We start from the raw sequence: 17,420 nt of genomic DNA on the forward strand, positions 1-17,420 counted from the left end.
TACTACTAACTAACTAACTACTACTATTATTATTATTAGTAGTAGTATATATATATATATATATATATATATATATATATATATATACATATATATATATATATGGAGTGAGTCCTGATGGCGGAAATCCCAACTGACCGTCTTCTCTTATCACTGATGGATCTCTGTCTTGCACCTGCAGTTGTTGATGCATATTAAGTACTCAAAGTACAGCATGTCCCACTACCACAATCACTCCTGCAAAACAGCACTGTTTCACTGGATTTCGGATTTTCACAAATACTTTAGCGCCCATCATAGAAGAGAGTAAAGAAAAGGATGGGAAAGACATTGCTAAAATATAAAGGAATCTTATATTTAGGGACGGGGAACAAAGAAATAGTATCTGAAGTGGGAGGTAACATAAAGTTGGCTGGAGAGTCCCGACTAATTTAATATTTGAGGAGGAGTAATGAATGGAAAGGTGAGAAAATGATGAGGAATTGGAACTAATGAATAATTAGAAAAAAAGAAAAAATAATTAGGAAATTAGAACTAATGAATAATTAATGAATAATTACAGTTCCAGGCTGATTCGCAGCTGAGAACAAAGCAACCGAAATTGCGAATTAGTAGCTACGAATATATTTCAATGTCCTCTAGATGAAATACCCAGTGTTAGCTGGTCTCTCTCCCATCAGAGGGTTTTGTCCAACGTCAACCGTACTCCCTCCGTCCTCTCTCAGCATGTGCCGTCCTCTAAATCACTTCTACGAGTTGACTTTGGTTAAAAAATTCAGATAAATGACATAAATGACCACAGGTTATACGGTGTCCGTTGTAATGGACACGTAGCAATCAGTCTGCAGAAATGAGAAAGAGCGCCAAAGGCTATACCGTTTCAGCTTTTATCTTATACAGACCAAGATTTCTCAACATTTTGCTCATTTAGATAACTTGATTACTCATCCAGCATGATCTCTAAATCTGTTCCTATTAATTCCCTCACTGAATTCTGTGATTATAAATCATAATCAGCTAACACATTATCCTTTGATCCTCGAGAATTTAGCCTCTATCATTTGGAAGAATCCCATCGATAATTAAATCATAAGTTCATAATCACTACCATGCGGTAATTTGCATGTGTGTGGCACCAAATAACAGCTGCACTGTTGGTTAATAACAACGACTCTTCCAAGAATAAAGTATCACTTTCTTGGCGTGACAATTACCATATAGTGCAGAAGGGACTAAAGGGGAGGAATATAGAGATGATATAAAAGAGGAGAAATATAGGTATGGTGCAAAAGAGGACTGTCAAATTCGGACAGGTAAATTATAAGTAACTCATTATTGCTGACACGGGAAGTTTATTTGTGGCATATGTAAAAAAGAGATGAAAAAGAAGACAATTATCGATAGGAATTGCATACGACACTGAACTATTGTAAAATCGAAATATTCCTTGTTATGGCAAACTCCATTCTCCTACCAGAACAAAAAGCCAATTTGAGAAAATTTCTCAAATTTGAAAAAAAATTGTCGCAGCTAAAAATTTTTTTCCAATTACTCTATCGATATTTTTGTTGGGATAATTCCAGATAATATGATTTAACGGTAGGACGATATCGATCGAAATTTACTTGGAAATTCAGGCGATCACAAAACGATATGTTAGGATGTTGATAACAAGTAATTGAAAGGAAGTGTAGGACTAATGAATTTAGACTAATGAATCAATGAAAAAGGAGAATTCATGAATCAAATTGACTAATTAGTGGATTAACAGGTAGGTAATGAAATGGAAGATGATTCCTGATTACAAATATCGCTTGCACCGTCGTCATCACCGAAGTCATACGAGTAGGGACATTCAAATACTTTTATCTTTAACCTCATGAACTTTTACCAACCTCTTTCTCCTTCGTAAGCCATTTCCATTTACCAAAAATTGCATTTCTTTATTAACAATAGAAAAGAGTAAATCCAAAGCTTTTCATTATAGAAATGGATTCTGAAGATGGAGAGATAGTTTCTAATAATCCTCCAATGACTTGACCTATTTGCCTTACCTTCTCTGATTTTCCCACTAATGAATTGAATCCTTCTTTTATCATTGTTAAAAGATAATGCAATCTTAATGATTTGTTGTAATACCTTTGGGTATCCTAATTTGATTCGCCATTTGCTACCAATGTTCAATCAAAGACTTTGCTATTAAAATATTTTTCACTGGATGAATATAAATTAATTTTTATAAAGAAATTTTAATCATCTCTTAGAAATAGTAAGGACAATAAATTGGTATTATAATGAAACCATAGATTATTGTTGAGAGAATTCTAATACACCACTTTTTTATGATCCTTATTAACCGTTAGTTTTTCATAAAAAAATTTCAATCAAGTGAGTCATCTTTTCACAACTTTGTCAGTTAAGGGAAAGTAGCATACAATTATCGTTACGTTTCAGATAATTGTTAATAATCCTTCCCAATAAAATGCAAATGTCCGTTCTTAACTTCCATTAAATTCTATTGACAATATGTTTGATTCACATCTATTTTCTTTTTTTTTATAAGAAAAGAATAATACCAAGTTGATTTTAAAAAATGGAACTGCAAACTGTTACGTAAAATTTACCGTTCTGATGATAAGACTTCGATTCCTCTCTAACCAGTGATCCATTTGACCAATCCGACCAATCAATAATCCAATTAAAGGAGAAAAGAGACGAAATAAAATTCAGCCTATTAATGGATGCCAGCACAAAATTCAATGTTGTTTTTTAAATAGCTGAATGTCCACTGCATAAACAAAAGGTACAGTCTGATAACCATCTGAATAAGGCCATCTAAAAATAAAAAGACTTTTTGTTTACTAATAAATTAGATATTTAGAATTAAATATACCTACTAATGATCCTTTGTCCTTTTATTTTTTGAAGACAGCTAGGGTGGTTATTGATTTCTTTTAAAAATGATTTAAAAATTTCAACATTTTCATTTCTACTTCATTCTTTTTTTTTACGTTTTAATCTTCATTTTTCAATATTTATTATAGAAACAATGATTATTAGTTTGTCAAATGGCAAATGAGTATTGGGCTCAAAGATTAAATGGCGCAGGATGAGAAGAATTGAGTAATTTATAATGGTAAGTGGAAAAGTAAAAGATACTAAAACGAATAAACTATAGGAATTTGTCCGAAGTTGGAAGTTTTTTAGAGACACTGTTGAATCAAACTGTTTGATAAGCAAAACTGTTGAGTTATTATCGGAAATGATAAAAAGTATCATTTCAAAAATGGTTTGTTTGTAAGTAACCAAAATGTTGGAAGCTCTGATCTACACCTCATTAAAAATCGATTATTATTTTTTGTAAGAAGACCCTCAAGTGTGGTCAGTCACTCCGGGTGCTTTTATCATGGTCATGGACAATTAATCGAATGATGGCGATGCTAGCACAATTCACTGTATCAGAGAAGCATCCACTTATTCGAATCATCCGCGTTTTCAGATTGTCTTTTGTACCCAAATGGATAAATTTTTATCATTAAAGAGTTTGATTATCATTTGATTTGAGACCAACATCTAGCACAGAAAGAGGATAGGCCTTATTGCGAGACGGACTAGACCTATCCTAAATTTAATATTTTAGTCTTAGTTACTTCCTAACCAAGCAATCACATGCATACGAGCAAAGCTATAAATTTTGGACGGAATGAAGAGGTTCTCGAATTGAATGGAATTTTGCAATAAGGATAACATCGGTCCAAAATAAAATTATAGGAAATTAGTAGAAGTAGTCTGAAAAAGCATATGGAATGAAATGGATGGTTTCGTACGGAACGGATTGGACAAGAGAGATTCAAATTCGGTGTAGCCAATAAAGAGGAATAGGAAAATAGGTCTTTCATGCCGATGACCTTCTGGTTTTCTTCATGCAGCCGCATATCCGGCAACACCTCGTGCCAGTAATATGCTCGGGAACAATTCATACCCGCAATAGACATGTATAATGATATAGTCTCCCATCCTGTTCCACGACAACCAAGGTCTCTTCTTAGGTCCTTTATTGACCCAACATTCATTCCGATACGCAAGCTTTATTTATCCTCAAGGCACCTTCCTCCTGCTTTTGATATCACTGTTCAAATCCCCATAATTATAATCATTTTCTCACTTATTTGCATTTTTTGTGATTTTGATCCAATCTTTTGAACACTTATACCTGATGACCATTTATCAGAGAACTGCATAACTCTTGCATTGACAGAAAATTAAATTTCTCATTTTTTGATTCCGGACCCAATCGAATACTTTGCTCGTCACTAAATTGATACAATTTTCATTCAAATCTGTTCCTAAACAATTAATTCAAATCCAAATGCTAACTTATAAGAATTGTAATTGTTGAAATTGAAGCGTAAATGGTGGCATGAGCGTTTCAAAAAGAAAAAAAAACTAATGAAAAAAGTAAATGTCATATCTTTTGGAAAATATGTGAGTTTTCTTGACAATAAAATGTATGAATGACAGATGTTTAAACCTATCAGTTTGTGTAAAACATTTTCCGGAAATTTCTCTTTTTGTATTTAGTAGTTGGTGCATTTTCTGAATTAAAATTTTTAAAAAACACGAAGGGTCTATGTTGCTAATTTAGCTGCAAAACTCTTTTTCCAACAGTACTTGACTCTTCCCTTTGATTAAAATTGAAACGCATATGCAAGTGCCAACATTGATACTGTTCGAATGGAGTAGCAAATTCAGGGACTTAAACTGCACTTAAAAGTAGAAGGTAGTGCATTGACTTCGATAGTAATTCATTTTTTTTTTAATCTGTTAACTAATGAAGACAAAATAAAGTATAATCAAGCCGTTGTTGCTTCTTTCTATATTGATGATCAAATGAAGTCCCGACTGTTTTAGGATGGTTTATTTTTTCTCGCTTGTTTACAAATAGTTCTAAATTTTTGGTTGGATTAAATAGACTCTTTTTTTGATCTTCTTTTAAAAAAATGATTTCGGAGGCATTCACATTAACTTGCTTCCTAATTAACACAAATAGTTTGACTCAGGCGCACATGCGCAACATGACGTATTACGTTGTGATTTAATAACACATTGTAATTATAACTGATTAGATCAGAATTGGATTTTGTAACTTCCTCCAATAACTTCGAAATTTCAACTTGTCAGGATGCAAAGGAATTTGATAGAAATATGTACTAAAACAGAATTATTGAAAAAAAGTTTTAATAAAACACCGAGATTATCAACTTCTCCGAGAAATTAAAAATTTGAAAAAAAAACATACGGTACTTTTTGTAAATCATCCAATGAGATTACATCGGAAACAAAAGTCCCATTGGTTCGACGTTTATTAGGAACGAAAAGTTCTTGAAAGAATGGATCCGACAGGAACATTTTACCGCACAGGCGCTTCTTAGGACTATAAACAAGTATTCGTTGCAGGATATCGATAATTTCCTCAGATGCATAGGGCAAGATGGATCTGAGACCACGTGGCGCAATACGATCACCAGCGATTGGTATAGCCGCTTTCATATCCATAAGCTCGGTTTCATCCGGACTTCCGAGAGCATCCACTACTAATTTAAATTGATGTTTCGCATCCTTACCAGGAAATAATATGCTGCCTTTAGTAATTTCCCCCAATACGCAACCACCAGACCAAACATCTAAATAGTACTATCATCGGGATACTGATATGAGTTTAGTTTAAGCTGCACTTGTAGGGAGTGATAGAAACTGTAGAAAACTTGCCAACTTGAGGTGAATAGAAAGTCGCTTTAAGCAGTAATTCTGGTGGACGATAATACCGTGTGACCTTAACAATTTGCCTGGATTTTCTCAAGAAGTAAAGAAAATTTCGATTTAGAGATGAAAATCCTTTTAAATGAAAAGAACTTCTTAAGCATTTATGATGTATATAATCAATACCTGATAAGAGGTTGATTTTGTCATCTTCCTCATAAATTTTGCTGAACCAAAATCAGCAATTTTCAGCACACCGCTGATTGGTTCAATCAGCAAATTTTGTGGCTTTATATCGCGATGGCAAATATGATTCTGCAATGCAACTTGTGCTATCAAGAAATCTATCATTGAAATAGCATGATTAATAAGCAATAAGTTGTTGATAGTTGATGTTTTAATTCGGAGCGAAAAATCAGAATTATTTACGAAAAGGATTTTGAATGAATAAAGATCGATTAACACGTAGCGAAACTGCGAATCCGATTGGCACTTAAAAAAGCATTGATCTAAAGTGATCTTTATTAATCAATCTTAATCTGAAAAAAAATAACGGCAAAAAACGTGCTGACGTTCGATAAATAAGTTAACCCATTGAACAACTGCCATGAATATAATTTAATTTCGATATAATCAGGATATTTACCACCAATTTGTTTGACAATGTTTGACATCGTTTGAGGTAGGTATTCAAATATCATGGTCTCACAGATCTAAAAATAGAAATGATTGCAATGAAATTGAACTAACCCAAAAATATTTCAAACCAGATAAAGGATTATACATTAAAATATCATGTGAATAGTACCACTTTTCATTTTTATTTTTCTAGGCTTTGCTGAATAGCGGTATCTTCAAGCAAATAGGTAAAAGGTCAAATAAGTCAAATCCCTCTCATGTAAAAGATAATGGAAAAAATATCTTTTTATCTGGAGTAATATTTCGAAATGTATACAACACTTGAATAATATTTTTGTGTCTTCTGCAACTCAAACCAAGAAGCATGTTCAATTCTGTATTTATTTGTGAGTCTTTTTCCAAATCTAAAGTGAATTGAGGCCAGTTATTTCCTAAACATTTCCAAATTTAGATGTAGTTCTTTGGGTATGGTTCCTCTTTTACATTTATAGTTTCCAAAACTTTCTAGAATAAAAACATTAATAGTGAAGAGGGATGTATCATCAAGGCCCATACCTGGCCAAGTTTTCTTGAGTGCTATTTCTTTCCGTGGTCCAGGAGTTAGCAAAGTACCACGATAAACATTACTGAACACACCCCAAGAGTGCAGCCTCAAATTTTTCATCCGTAACTGTAATTTTAAATATTTGAAAGAAACTAAATTTCAAGCAAAAACCATTAAAATCTTTTTTCCTGTTTTTTAAGCTCCGTCACTACCTATTGTTTGCGATTTTTAAGGTCCCTCGATTTGGTGATGGCAACTAAATGAAAAAGTGTTGTCAATGTTTATATATTTCTTCATTTGGATAACACATGAAAAAATTGATAACTGGATTTTAAAGAAATTGAAAATTAGAACAATCAAAATCTTAAAAGCAAAAACATCATAATCCCGACATTTTTTCATTAGCAGGATTAATGAGAAAAAACTATGATATTTAAACATTCTAGGAAAATATGTCACAGAACCTTTACTTTCTTTTTACTTGGTAACTCTATTGCGCTTTGTTCATGAATCAAATCCATATCTCTGAGCAATATTTCTACTGAATGCAATTCATTATAAAACAATGAAATTTCATACATAAATTGTATGTTTACTTATCCATCTTTAATAACCATAAAATCTTTTGCACCTCAATAACATACTTGCTGCAATTTTTTTTTATTGTATTATGAAAATATACAAATCTTCCGGATCTAATTACTTAATTTTTGAAAAAAAAAAGATATTCTACCACTTTACTGATTTGTTTTACTGACAGCAATACTTAGCAATAGTTAGAAATATTATTTTCCGCATTTCCCCCACCGAGAAATTTCATCCAACTTCGTGTAAATTTTCTAGTAATATAATTTTTCTAAACCAATCAATTTTACAATTTTCCGAATGATCTCGGTAAGCTGTTCTTTGCATATTTTCCCTACTATTTTTTTTTTTCCCTACTATCAGTATCAAACAAGAAAAGATTAGCATTATATCCTCAGTACCATTTTCCTTATAGATTTCATCCCACACTTTCTTTTGAAATGAATTGTTGGACATGCCGCTTACAGCCGAACAATGCTAGAAAAATAAGTTATTCTCAAGCAGTTCTCTAATTTAAATTCAAATTTGCTACATGCAAATTCAAAATACACTCACACAGATCTGAACTACAAGAAGTTAATGCAAATGTTGAGTGGATGAAAACTTTTGATTTGGCAGTTTGTCTCAACCGCACCTCTCACGATCTCAAAGAAACTTTTGATCCCACTTCATCCAAAAATTCAAAATGCAAGCCTTTTTATGCAATATGTCCTTCAAGTTAACCAACAGTGAAATCTACTTCAACACTTTTCAAACCTGACTGATCAGATTTTCGGAAGGGGAGGATTTAGAAATTCAACGAATAATCGATGACCGATTACATGCAAAAATTTATATGTGACTGATCAGATTTATATATGGCCCTAAATCATTGTTGTCATGGGGGCCGATAGGTGTTTGACTTTAAGATTTTCAAAAATTGCAATTTACTTTATTTTACAGTGAAGAGTGGATTTTAATTAACAGAAAGAGATCAATGAAAATCAATCAGGTGCTAGAAATACTGAATTTCGGTTTAAACAAGAAGAAACAGCGCCAGGATAATGTTCAATGATAAAATGAATTGTACGGAAGTGAATTTAAGCATGAGACTTTTAAAACAAAAATTTTGCAAATCAAATTAGATAAAATAATGCCTTGCAGGAAAAAATGTCAAAAAAAATCATCCATGGACGATAAAAAAGAAAAGTAGGATTATACTTTGTGAAATAGCAGTATTATTTAAACCACTTGCTCTTTTGAATGGATTTTGAATAACATTATCTTACGAAAACATTGTAATAATATGAGGTCACTGAGGCCGAGGCGAACATTCAACAAAGTCAAATCTAAAAATAAGCCGGAAGTGATAGTTAAAATATGACATTTCCCGTCCGAAAGCAGAAACAAAATCGAACTGAGGACGACAAAAAAAAAAAAAATTTTGAAATGGAATAACATTAAAAACGAAATAAAACACTAGAATATTTACAGATTTTGCATATACTACAATGGTAAAAAAATTATTTAGTAGAATAGTCTCGACATGCTATGAATCCTTCCTCAAAATCGGCTTCTTAGCTTAGTCGGCTGATATGATGACTAACCATGTGTTTGGTCATCCTCAACAAAATCAAATGCTTGTTCTTTCGAAACAATATCGATGTGTGAAACCTATAAAAAACTAGTTTAAAAAAAAAAGAACTAGTCAAGGCACGTTATACAACGAAAGCAGGACTGCAAACCTTAAGTTTTATGCTTTTGTTAAACTGCTAATTGTGGTAATACATGGAGGCTGGCAAATTCAAGAAATGGTTAGGAAAATTTGAAGGAAACCTAAAACTACTGACTTTGTTGCGGAACCGAACACCATAATACTTCTCTGCACTGTCTAGTAATTCCGGTCGGAAAGTAGTCGTGATGAACTGTGCATTCTCCGACAATTCATGAATCATATCTACAACAGCAAATAATGATGAAGATAATAGTGAAAACTCTTTCAGATGAAGATACGAGGAATATGTGCGTAATATTTTCTTAAAATTTGGAAAGTGCTAAGGAACTAAAAAAGAAAACATTCATGGAAATATTATTGAATGTGAGGCTTGCAACGCAAAACAAATGTAAAAACGAACCGGCTACTGCTTTTCTGTGTTGCGCATCTAGCGCTGCATCAATTTCATCAAAAAGATAAAAGGGTGCTGGATCACATTTCTGGATTGCAAATATAAGAGCCAGAGCTACCAAACTTTTCTGACCACCAGAGAGTTGCTGCATTTCACGAGTCTCAGATGTACCCGTAAAAGAGACCTTAAAATTATTTTTGAAAAGTTTCGCATATCGTCCAATTTAAAAATGACACAAATATGGAAAGTACTTACTCGTATCCCAACGCCTGTGAAAGTTTCTATTTGATGTAGGTCACTTTGATCCTGCGATGGTTGTGAGTCCTCATCCTGCAATTTTCAAAATATTTTTGCTCCTTATAAGTATATTAATAATGCAGCATTTTCCTACTGATACGTTTGAAAATAATAGGTTGCTCACATGACTGACTCGCATCACCAAGCTTCCATAACCACCAGGAACAAGTTTATCAAAAACAGTATGAAAGTTTTTTGAAACTTGTTTGAATGTCAACTGAATAGCTTCATATTTGCGCTGATCGAGAACGATGAGTAAATCGCTGATTGCCTGCAAATAATTGCTGAATATTGATTGAAAAATAACAAAAAGATATCTCTTTATCTTTTGACTTAATATTATTTAACACATTATAAATCCAGCAATTTTATAAGGGTTAAATCTTCATTCATATACCAACCTTCTGATTGGCTCTATGTTCATCCATCCGTTTAGCGAGATCCTCCTTTTGGCTGCTTGCTTGCACAAACTGATCAAGTGCCTTTTTGTTTACATTTTCATACTTTTTTAACTGCTCTAAAGCTTCGCTCAGCTTCTTATCTAACTGCTTCAGCGAATAACTTTCATAGTTCTTCGAATCCATTGGTAACGAACCAAGCTCGCGTATCTGTAACATTCAAATTCATTGCTGGACATTTTTTAAAACAAGATCAAAGAAATACATATATTAAAATACATTAGGAAAATAAAGCGAAATCCACCTTCTGGCCGCTTGCTTGTACAAACTGAGCAAAAAGAAAAAAATACTAAAGACACCTTTTTGGTAATTTCTTCTCGTTTTGTCTGCATTGCTGATTGCTTCGTGCAAATTAAATCGACTTGCTTCGAAAAATCAGCGACTTGTGCTTCCAAATCTTTCTGCTGCTCTTGACAATCTTCCAATTCACGCGTTAATTTCTCATCGCTTACTTCAAATTCACCCAAATGCTCTTCCAACTCTGTAGAAATCGAAAACATTTAATGACTATGAATGAGAAACAGACTGACACAGTGAAATGAAACCTAACCGGAGAGCCGTGTTATAATTTCAGAAAGCCGATTATTAACAGACTTAAGTTCCGCCATTTCTGACTGAAGATGATTACGCTTTTCATCAACGGATATATCATGAATTTTCTGAAACAAGGTTAAACCCAGTTTTTTTTAAGTCAGGTTAGAAAATATGTGAAATGGAAAAGCTTAAAATGATAAAAATTTAAACAGTGATATCCATATATAATAATCAAACAGTGATTACCGACTGCAAGCTTTCCCTTTTGCGATGAAGGTTTGTTGTCAGCTGATTTTCCAATCGCAATTTTGTAGACTCTAACTCAGTCCTTGATCGACTAACAGAATCAAGACGTTTTTTTTTCTTTTATATCTTCCTGCAATAAGTATCAACTGCCATATAAAAATGAAGAAGAAATAATGAAACATTGCACTGTTAACAGTGAGTGCAGTAAAAGCCACACAAGTTACCTGCAATTGATCAAGCATGTTTTTCTCTTCATCGCTAAGTTGCGAGAGCAGAGGAGTGCCAAGTTGTCGCTGCAAGCTTTCTTTCGTCGCTTCCATTTCGCGGATTCGATTTCTCAGATATAAGCATTGCCCTATCTACAAGTCGAAAAACTTTATAAAATTTTTTTTTGTCAAAGTTGACGAAGAAATTTGAATTCTTCGTCTTTCCTGATCAACAAGTGCCACGGAACTTTGTTATAAAAAATAACTGTAAAAAACCTTTGGTTCTTTATTCTTTGCACTTTGCTGCAGCTGTTGTGATAAGTAACGTTTTTTTTCAGATGCGGCTCTATGCTTGTCCCTGAACAGATGAAAAATAGAAAGCTTTTAACCTGTTCAAAATAAACATTAGAGAAAATAGGACTGGAGTTGCTGCTTGCGGTTTGAAGAATATTTCATTTTGATTTCTCAAAACCTAATTTCAAGCAATAAAGGAGCAATGAAAAAAGAACAAACTTTAGATACAAAACTTCACGTTCCAGAGTATCAACTTCTATACGCAGCTTTTCTACGTTTGAAGCTTTATCATTATTGGCATGAATCGCTTTTTCAAGGGCTTCCTGAACAATTTTCATATAATTCAAATATTTTATTTGAAGTATTAGAAAAACTAACTTTGGTTCGAAAATCATTCTATTTGTTCATTAAATAAAAACCTCAAATTCAATTTTTCGCGCATGCATGTATTGGACGGTGCTGTAAAGTTCCAAACGAGATCGTTTCACGTCAAGGAATCCTCCCGTCATTTCGCCACGCCGACTCATTTGGTCACCTAAAATAGATTAGTGAAGAAAAAGTATAAGGAAAAACTAAGTAATCATGATATTTCTTATGCCGTTAAATATATAAAAGCAAAAATGAACCCTCGAAAGTAACGCAGTCGAACCCTTCACGTTTTGCCAGACGATTGCCAGCAAGCATACTACGTACTACAGCTACGTTCCCAAAAATATGACGAAAAACAACACCGTAGACGGGTTCATATTCCATTCCATCAATTAAAAGTCTTGCTTCCTGTAACAAAATAAAGCAATGACAACTTTAACGATTGTCAACCGATGTGCAATAAAATGAACATCTGCATCTAATCATCATTTCATTTATTTGATTTTAAATTCCTCACTGGGTCATTAACTTCTCTTCTTGGTTTGGCAATCAAACGATTTAGCGGGAAGAAATTTATTTCACCCAACAATTTTTGTTGATTTATCTGAAATCAAACAATAATGACAAAAATAAACACATAAAAGATAAAATAAACAGATAACAAATAAAGACGATATAGCCTTTGGTTATCCCGTCTCTTCATCATTATTTCTCTGAAATCTCCTTCCATGGTTATTAAAGTAGCAATAAAAAAGTCTCATTAAGATGTTTCATTACGAAATTAGGTATGTTCAATTAAAAATCAAGCTTGTGCCATCTAAAAACAAACCTCCTTCATGATTTTCATTGCAATACGGTCGTCATCAACCACATGATAAAATAAACGGTTACCAGTGGTAACTTCAACTGCTTGGTAGTAAGCTTTATCACAACGAAACAATTCAATCACAATACCTAAGTAATTTTAAGGTATTTCGATTAGAATAATCCCCATTATGTATTTTACCTTAAGAAATAAAATGAAAAAGAAAAAGTGAGATGAAAATAATACCACGGTAGCCATTCAGAACGGTGTCATACTGTCCGTTCCGATTCTGGGCACGAAAATGATCCAGCACATGTCGCACGCTATCCACTCCATTCATTACAGACTAAAAATAAGGAGGATCAAAAAATAACTCATTGATGAAATAAGGGTGTGCTCATGATGTATGGATTTGTTAAATATGAAATAAAAGATCGAAATTTCTAATGTAAACTAATCTCTGTTATGACTCACTTGGATTCGCAATTTCAGGGCTTAAGGTTAGTTGAAATTCTCATTCTCAACAATAAAATAATTTACTTTCGGGACTAGACGCCGGAAATCTTGCTCAGCTTGTTGCACATCAATTTTTACTGCCTCTAAATTATCACGAGATGTTTTTTCTTCTCTTGATGCCTCCCTGCAGTTTATGAGCATAGTAAATTTCTCAATAAATTTAGAATAAATAATATCAGAACAACATCAGATTTATCCAGTTAAATCTTGCCAGTTCTAAAAGTGTTAAACTTACTGCTGAGCAACACTCGCTTCATCTAACCGACGTCTTAGATCGGCCATATCTTGATTCATCTTTGTTAATTTGTCAACAAATTCTTCGGCTCCTAATCCAATTTCCTAAATAACCACATCATCTTTGAATATTCAGTTGCCTAGGAAAAAACATTTTACTGCTGTAACTCAGGACGAATCAAATGGGGTATGGTAATTCATCGAATTAAGCATAATAATATTTAATTTGTTAGCATTTACCATAATTTTCTGATGAAGCTGCTGTTCTTCTTGCTCTTCATCTTGAAGACTTTTTTCAATACCAGCAATCTGTTCATGAATATCTTGAAGCTGACGATCGTAGAATCGAATTTCCTTTTGTAAAATCTAGATCGACTTAAATTACGACTACCTTAATTGTCTCATAGACTAGGTCTTAGCACAAGCATGGATGACTAATCACCATATAATTATTGGATAACAAAACTAATCACATAATTATCAAAGTTAAAGTTTTATTAAATTAAACTTAATTAAAGGTAAATCGATGAAAAATTAACCTTATCACGTTCTTCAACAGTCTTATACTGATCCCTGTATCCTTGTTTTGCGTACAGTTCTTTGCATCTCTGTTCCGCAATGCGAATACTGTAACAATTTCAAATAAAGCGATGTTTTCAGTTCGAAAATACCTTGAGTAGAAAAGTACAAAGTAAACAACCTGGAACAGCATTTTGTTACACTTACTCAGTATTTAATCGTGCCGCATCTTCAACTAAAGCTTTGTATTTTGGAACAATCGTATTGAGTTCTTCTTCTTTTGCAGCTATGTCTGTTTTAAGCTTGTTCAACACATCTTCTGCTTTATCCTAGAATTCATCAGATAGACTTTGAGAAGTTTAGTTTGACGATTTGTTGGTTCATCATCGAAAAATTTTCCAGCGTTATATCTCAGTATTAGAATTCTATGGAAACTACGTGAAACTTGAAAAAGATTAAGATTTAAAGCAGCGTTCCATGATTAAAATTTACATAGCATTTAGTATGGTTAATACAACACGTCTAAATTGTGGGAATCCACGAAAATATTAACTTACTCTCCCAAAGCGTTCCTTTTCTACATCTTCGCGTAAGTCATTGATTAAAAGCTCTAATTCAGTTTTTCGTTGCACACGTTCAGTTTGTTCAGCTAGAAGCGCCTCCTTTTCTTCTCGCATTCCTTTAAAACGTGCTTCTAATTTGCGCTGCTCTGCCGATGCTTGTAAAGCGCGATTCTGAGCATTTAGTAAGTCATTCGTAACCTGCAAATACAGATATAGCACAGAATATCAGGGAAAATGAAATGCGAAGTGCTTGCTGCAAAAGAAGGCTCAAATGAAATTTGTGAATTTAATAAGAAACCTTGCTCTGTCGGGTGTTCATTTCTTCACGTTGCTCAGCCAACTTATCTAGCTTCTTTCGAGCTTCCTTTAACTCGTTGTCATATATCATATATTCGATAGATCTACAAAATGACCGATTAATTCCGAGGTTAAAAGCAGTCAAAGTTTAGTGTCTGTAAAATTAGATCTGAAAAGCATAATAAAAACACAGAGTAGACCAATCAACAACCAGTAAACAGCCAGCCTATTTACCGAATAAGAAAAATGCGTTATATCGGGAGATAGAACAACCTTTTCATTTTGTCCCACTTTTGATACTCCTTCAAATCTTCTTTCTCTTCCTCTAGAGTCTTCAGTCGTTCCTCAATGAATGCAAGTAAAGTCTCGATCTTTTCACTTTTGGCATCTGCAAGGAATTCACACTTACTGAACCAATTCAAAATAAAACCAATTTAGTACAGGATTCTGAAGTTAAGTAGAACAGACTTGTTTCCCGCAATATTTTTAAACTTTCGTCTTTTCGTTCATCGTAAACTCGTGTTCCTGCCACCTAAAACATATAATTCATTAATCTGAAGAGCAGCATCTTCATGAATAAAAGAATAAGTAACTGAATACACCAACCTCACGCAATAATTTCAAGCGGTGTGAGTCAGGTGATGTTGCCAGTTCATTGATTTTCCCCTGTTTTACGATATAATATGGATTCGAACGAGAGAAGCCTGCTGATTCCATCAAATTCACAACCTAGTCATGACAATAAAATGATCAGAAGTTTCGGAAAGTACAAATTCGTTATTTTTGAAGAAATCCAAAAAATTAAATGAAACGGTATTATAAACTCACATCACTACGCGCAACCAATTTTGCATCGATAAAATATTGGTCCTTCTTCATGCTTACACGCCGCAAAACACGCACTTCATTTGCTTCAATCTGAAAAAAATGAATTAATTCCCTTAAATTCTAAGTAAATGGTAGAAGTATAAAAACCCTGATGTTAGTTATAAATAAAATCACAACAATTAGAACCAAGAAGCATTCATACTTAGCCTCCGAAACTAATGCAAACTTACGGCAACGATTCGGTGGTCGGCATTATCGAAAACAATTTCGACGCTGGCTGTCGTAACACGGTCTCCCGTACCTTCGTGAATTAAACCTTGTCTTTGTTCTGCTTTAAGATGGCTGAATTCATCCGAAAGCACAAACTGTATAGCTACAATAATAATAATCATTAAATTTCAAAAGTCCAGCATAACGGAATTTTGAAAAGGCATCAAGTCAATGACAAAAAGATTTTCTGCAGAAATCAAACTGTGTAGGAAGCACCTCGCAAGAACTGCGAGTCCTGTTATAGAGACACAATTACGTTCCCGAATACTTACATGAAAGCCTTAGTATTTGTTGAAATGAAACAAAACTTGTTTAGTAAGAATAAGTTTAGTAAGAAAGAATATGTTTTTTGTTTAGTAAGAATAAAAAAAAGTTATCAAATTTTAAAAAGAAGTTATTTCAATAAATCATGGATGAATGAGTGAAGGAAAAACTACACTACAAAGAAACGTAGGAGAGACCCTTCTCCTTCTGTGATTTCATTTCGGCAAAAACCAAGGCCTTCATGTAAATTTTTTCTACACCTTTTATAATTACATAGCTCCAAAAATGCATGAGAACTGGATTTTTTTCACTTTTAGTTAACGGCTTACCGAAGAAGAAGTTACTCTTCCCACTACCATTTCGCCCAACAACAACATTATGTCGTGGTGAGAAGTCATTGACTGTTGTTTCGCGATAACTACGAAATCCGCTTATATTAACCTGTAATCACCAGTGATATTAAGAATCAAAAATAGCAACATTCCATTCCGACATTAAAAATCAAATCATCTGAACTATAAATACAGCCCATCAGAACCAAGCAAGCAGTTTATTAAATATACAGTTTATTTAAAAAGCAGTAAATAAAAACAGGGTGGAAGCAGAGAAAAATAAACATACCTCTTTGATATACATCGTAGAATAAATCAGTGGTGAAACTGATTAATGGAATGATTAGTTACCATTGAATGATATAAGTAAACTTTGACCTGAAAGTTGATTACAGCCAAAAATGGCAGTCATTATCTGATCACCTTTAACGTAAGATACACATGCTAAGTTGATCCCATGAAGTTAACTAGGAAAAGGTTGCCTGTATTTCTTGAAGCAACACTCCTCTGCAATAATGGCCTGATAGATATGAAACGGGGCAGAAGTACGGTTAGCAAATAAACCAGTTAGAATAACGCACTACCCCACCACCACAACGAATAGCTTAAATTCAAAATTATATGGTCATTTTACAGTATTTAATGCGGCCTATCCGTACACGTCGAGAATGAACTGTAAGCATTGTGGTTACCGAATAGAGACAGTGGTAGGATTATTGTTCGAATTGCGGGGAATTTGTTTTGGGAAATCGCAG

The 17,420-nt window shown here is 33.5% G+C and overlaps 2 protein-coding genes across 2 annotated transcripts; both read right to left on the reverse strand.

The window, feature by feature from the left end:
• Positions 1–5,274: 5,274 nt before the first annotated feature.
• On the reverse strand, positions 5,275–7,464 carry LOAG_02558 (CMGC/GSK protein kinase; the record flags this gene model as incomplete). Its single annotated transcript, XM_020446044.1, has 6 exons — positions 5,275–5,694; positions 5,774–5,833; positions 5,947–6,075; positions 6,333–6,473; positions 6,917–7,069; positions 7,408–7,464. The coding sequence occupies 6 exons, from the start codon at positions 7,462–7,464 to the stop codon at positions 5,275–5,277; spliced, it is 960 nt and encodes a 319-aa protein (XP_020303566.1).
• A 1,645-nt stretch (positions 7,465–9,109) lies between these two features.
• Positions 9,110–16,969, reverse strand: LOAG_02559 (SMC protein Flexible Hinge Domain containing protein; the record flags this gene model as incomplete). The annotated part of the gene is made up of 30 exons (XM_003138096.1): positions 9,110–9,181; positions 9,358–9,464; positions 9,643–9,817; positions 9,889–9,963; positions 10,055–10,201; positions 10,332–10,538; positions 10,688–10,869; positions 10,939–11,047; positions 11,393–11,527; positions 11,651–11,732; positions 11,888–11,991; positions 12,088–12,203; positions 12,295–12,445; positions 12,555–12,641; positions 12,867–12,991; positions 13,089–13,188; positions 13,383–13,482; positions 13,594–13,697; positions 13,833–13,958; positions 14,132–14,219; positions 14,319–14,440; positions 14,669–14,872; positions 14,973–15,075; positions 15,245–15,359; positions 15,440–15,503; positions 15,578–15,700; positions 15,800–15,889; positions 16,030–16,172; positions 16,663–16,774; positions 16,955–16,969. The coding sequence occupies 30 exons, from the start codon at positions 16,967–16,969 to the stop codon at positions 9,110–9,112; spliced, it is 3,483 nt and encodes a 1,160-aa protein (XP_003138144.1).
• Between the last annotated feature and the right edge of the window lie 451 nt (positions 16,970–17,420).

This window comes from Loa loa, assembly GCF_000183805.2.
Source record: "Loa loa unplaced genomic scaffold supercont3.116, whole genome shotgun sequence".
In the NCBI taxonomy this organism is placed as follows: domain Eukaryota; kingdom Metazoa; phylum Nematoda; class Chromadorea; order Rhabditida; family Onchocercidae; genus Loa; species Loa loa.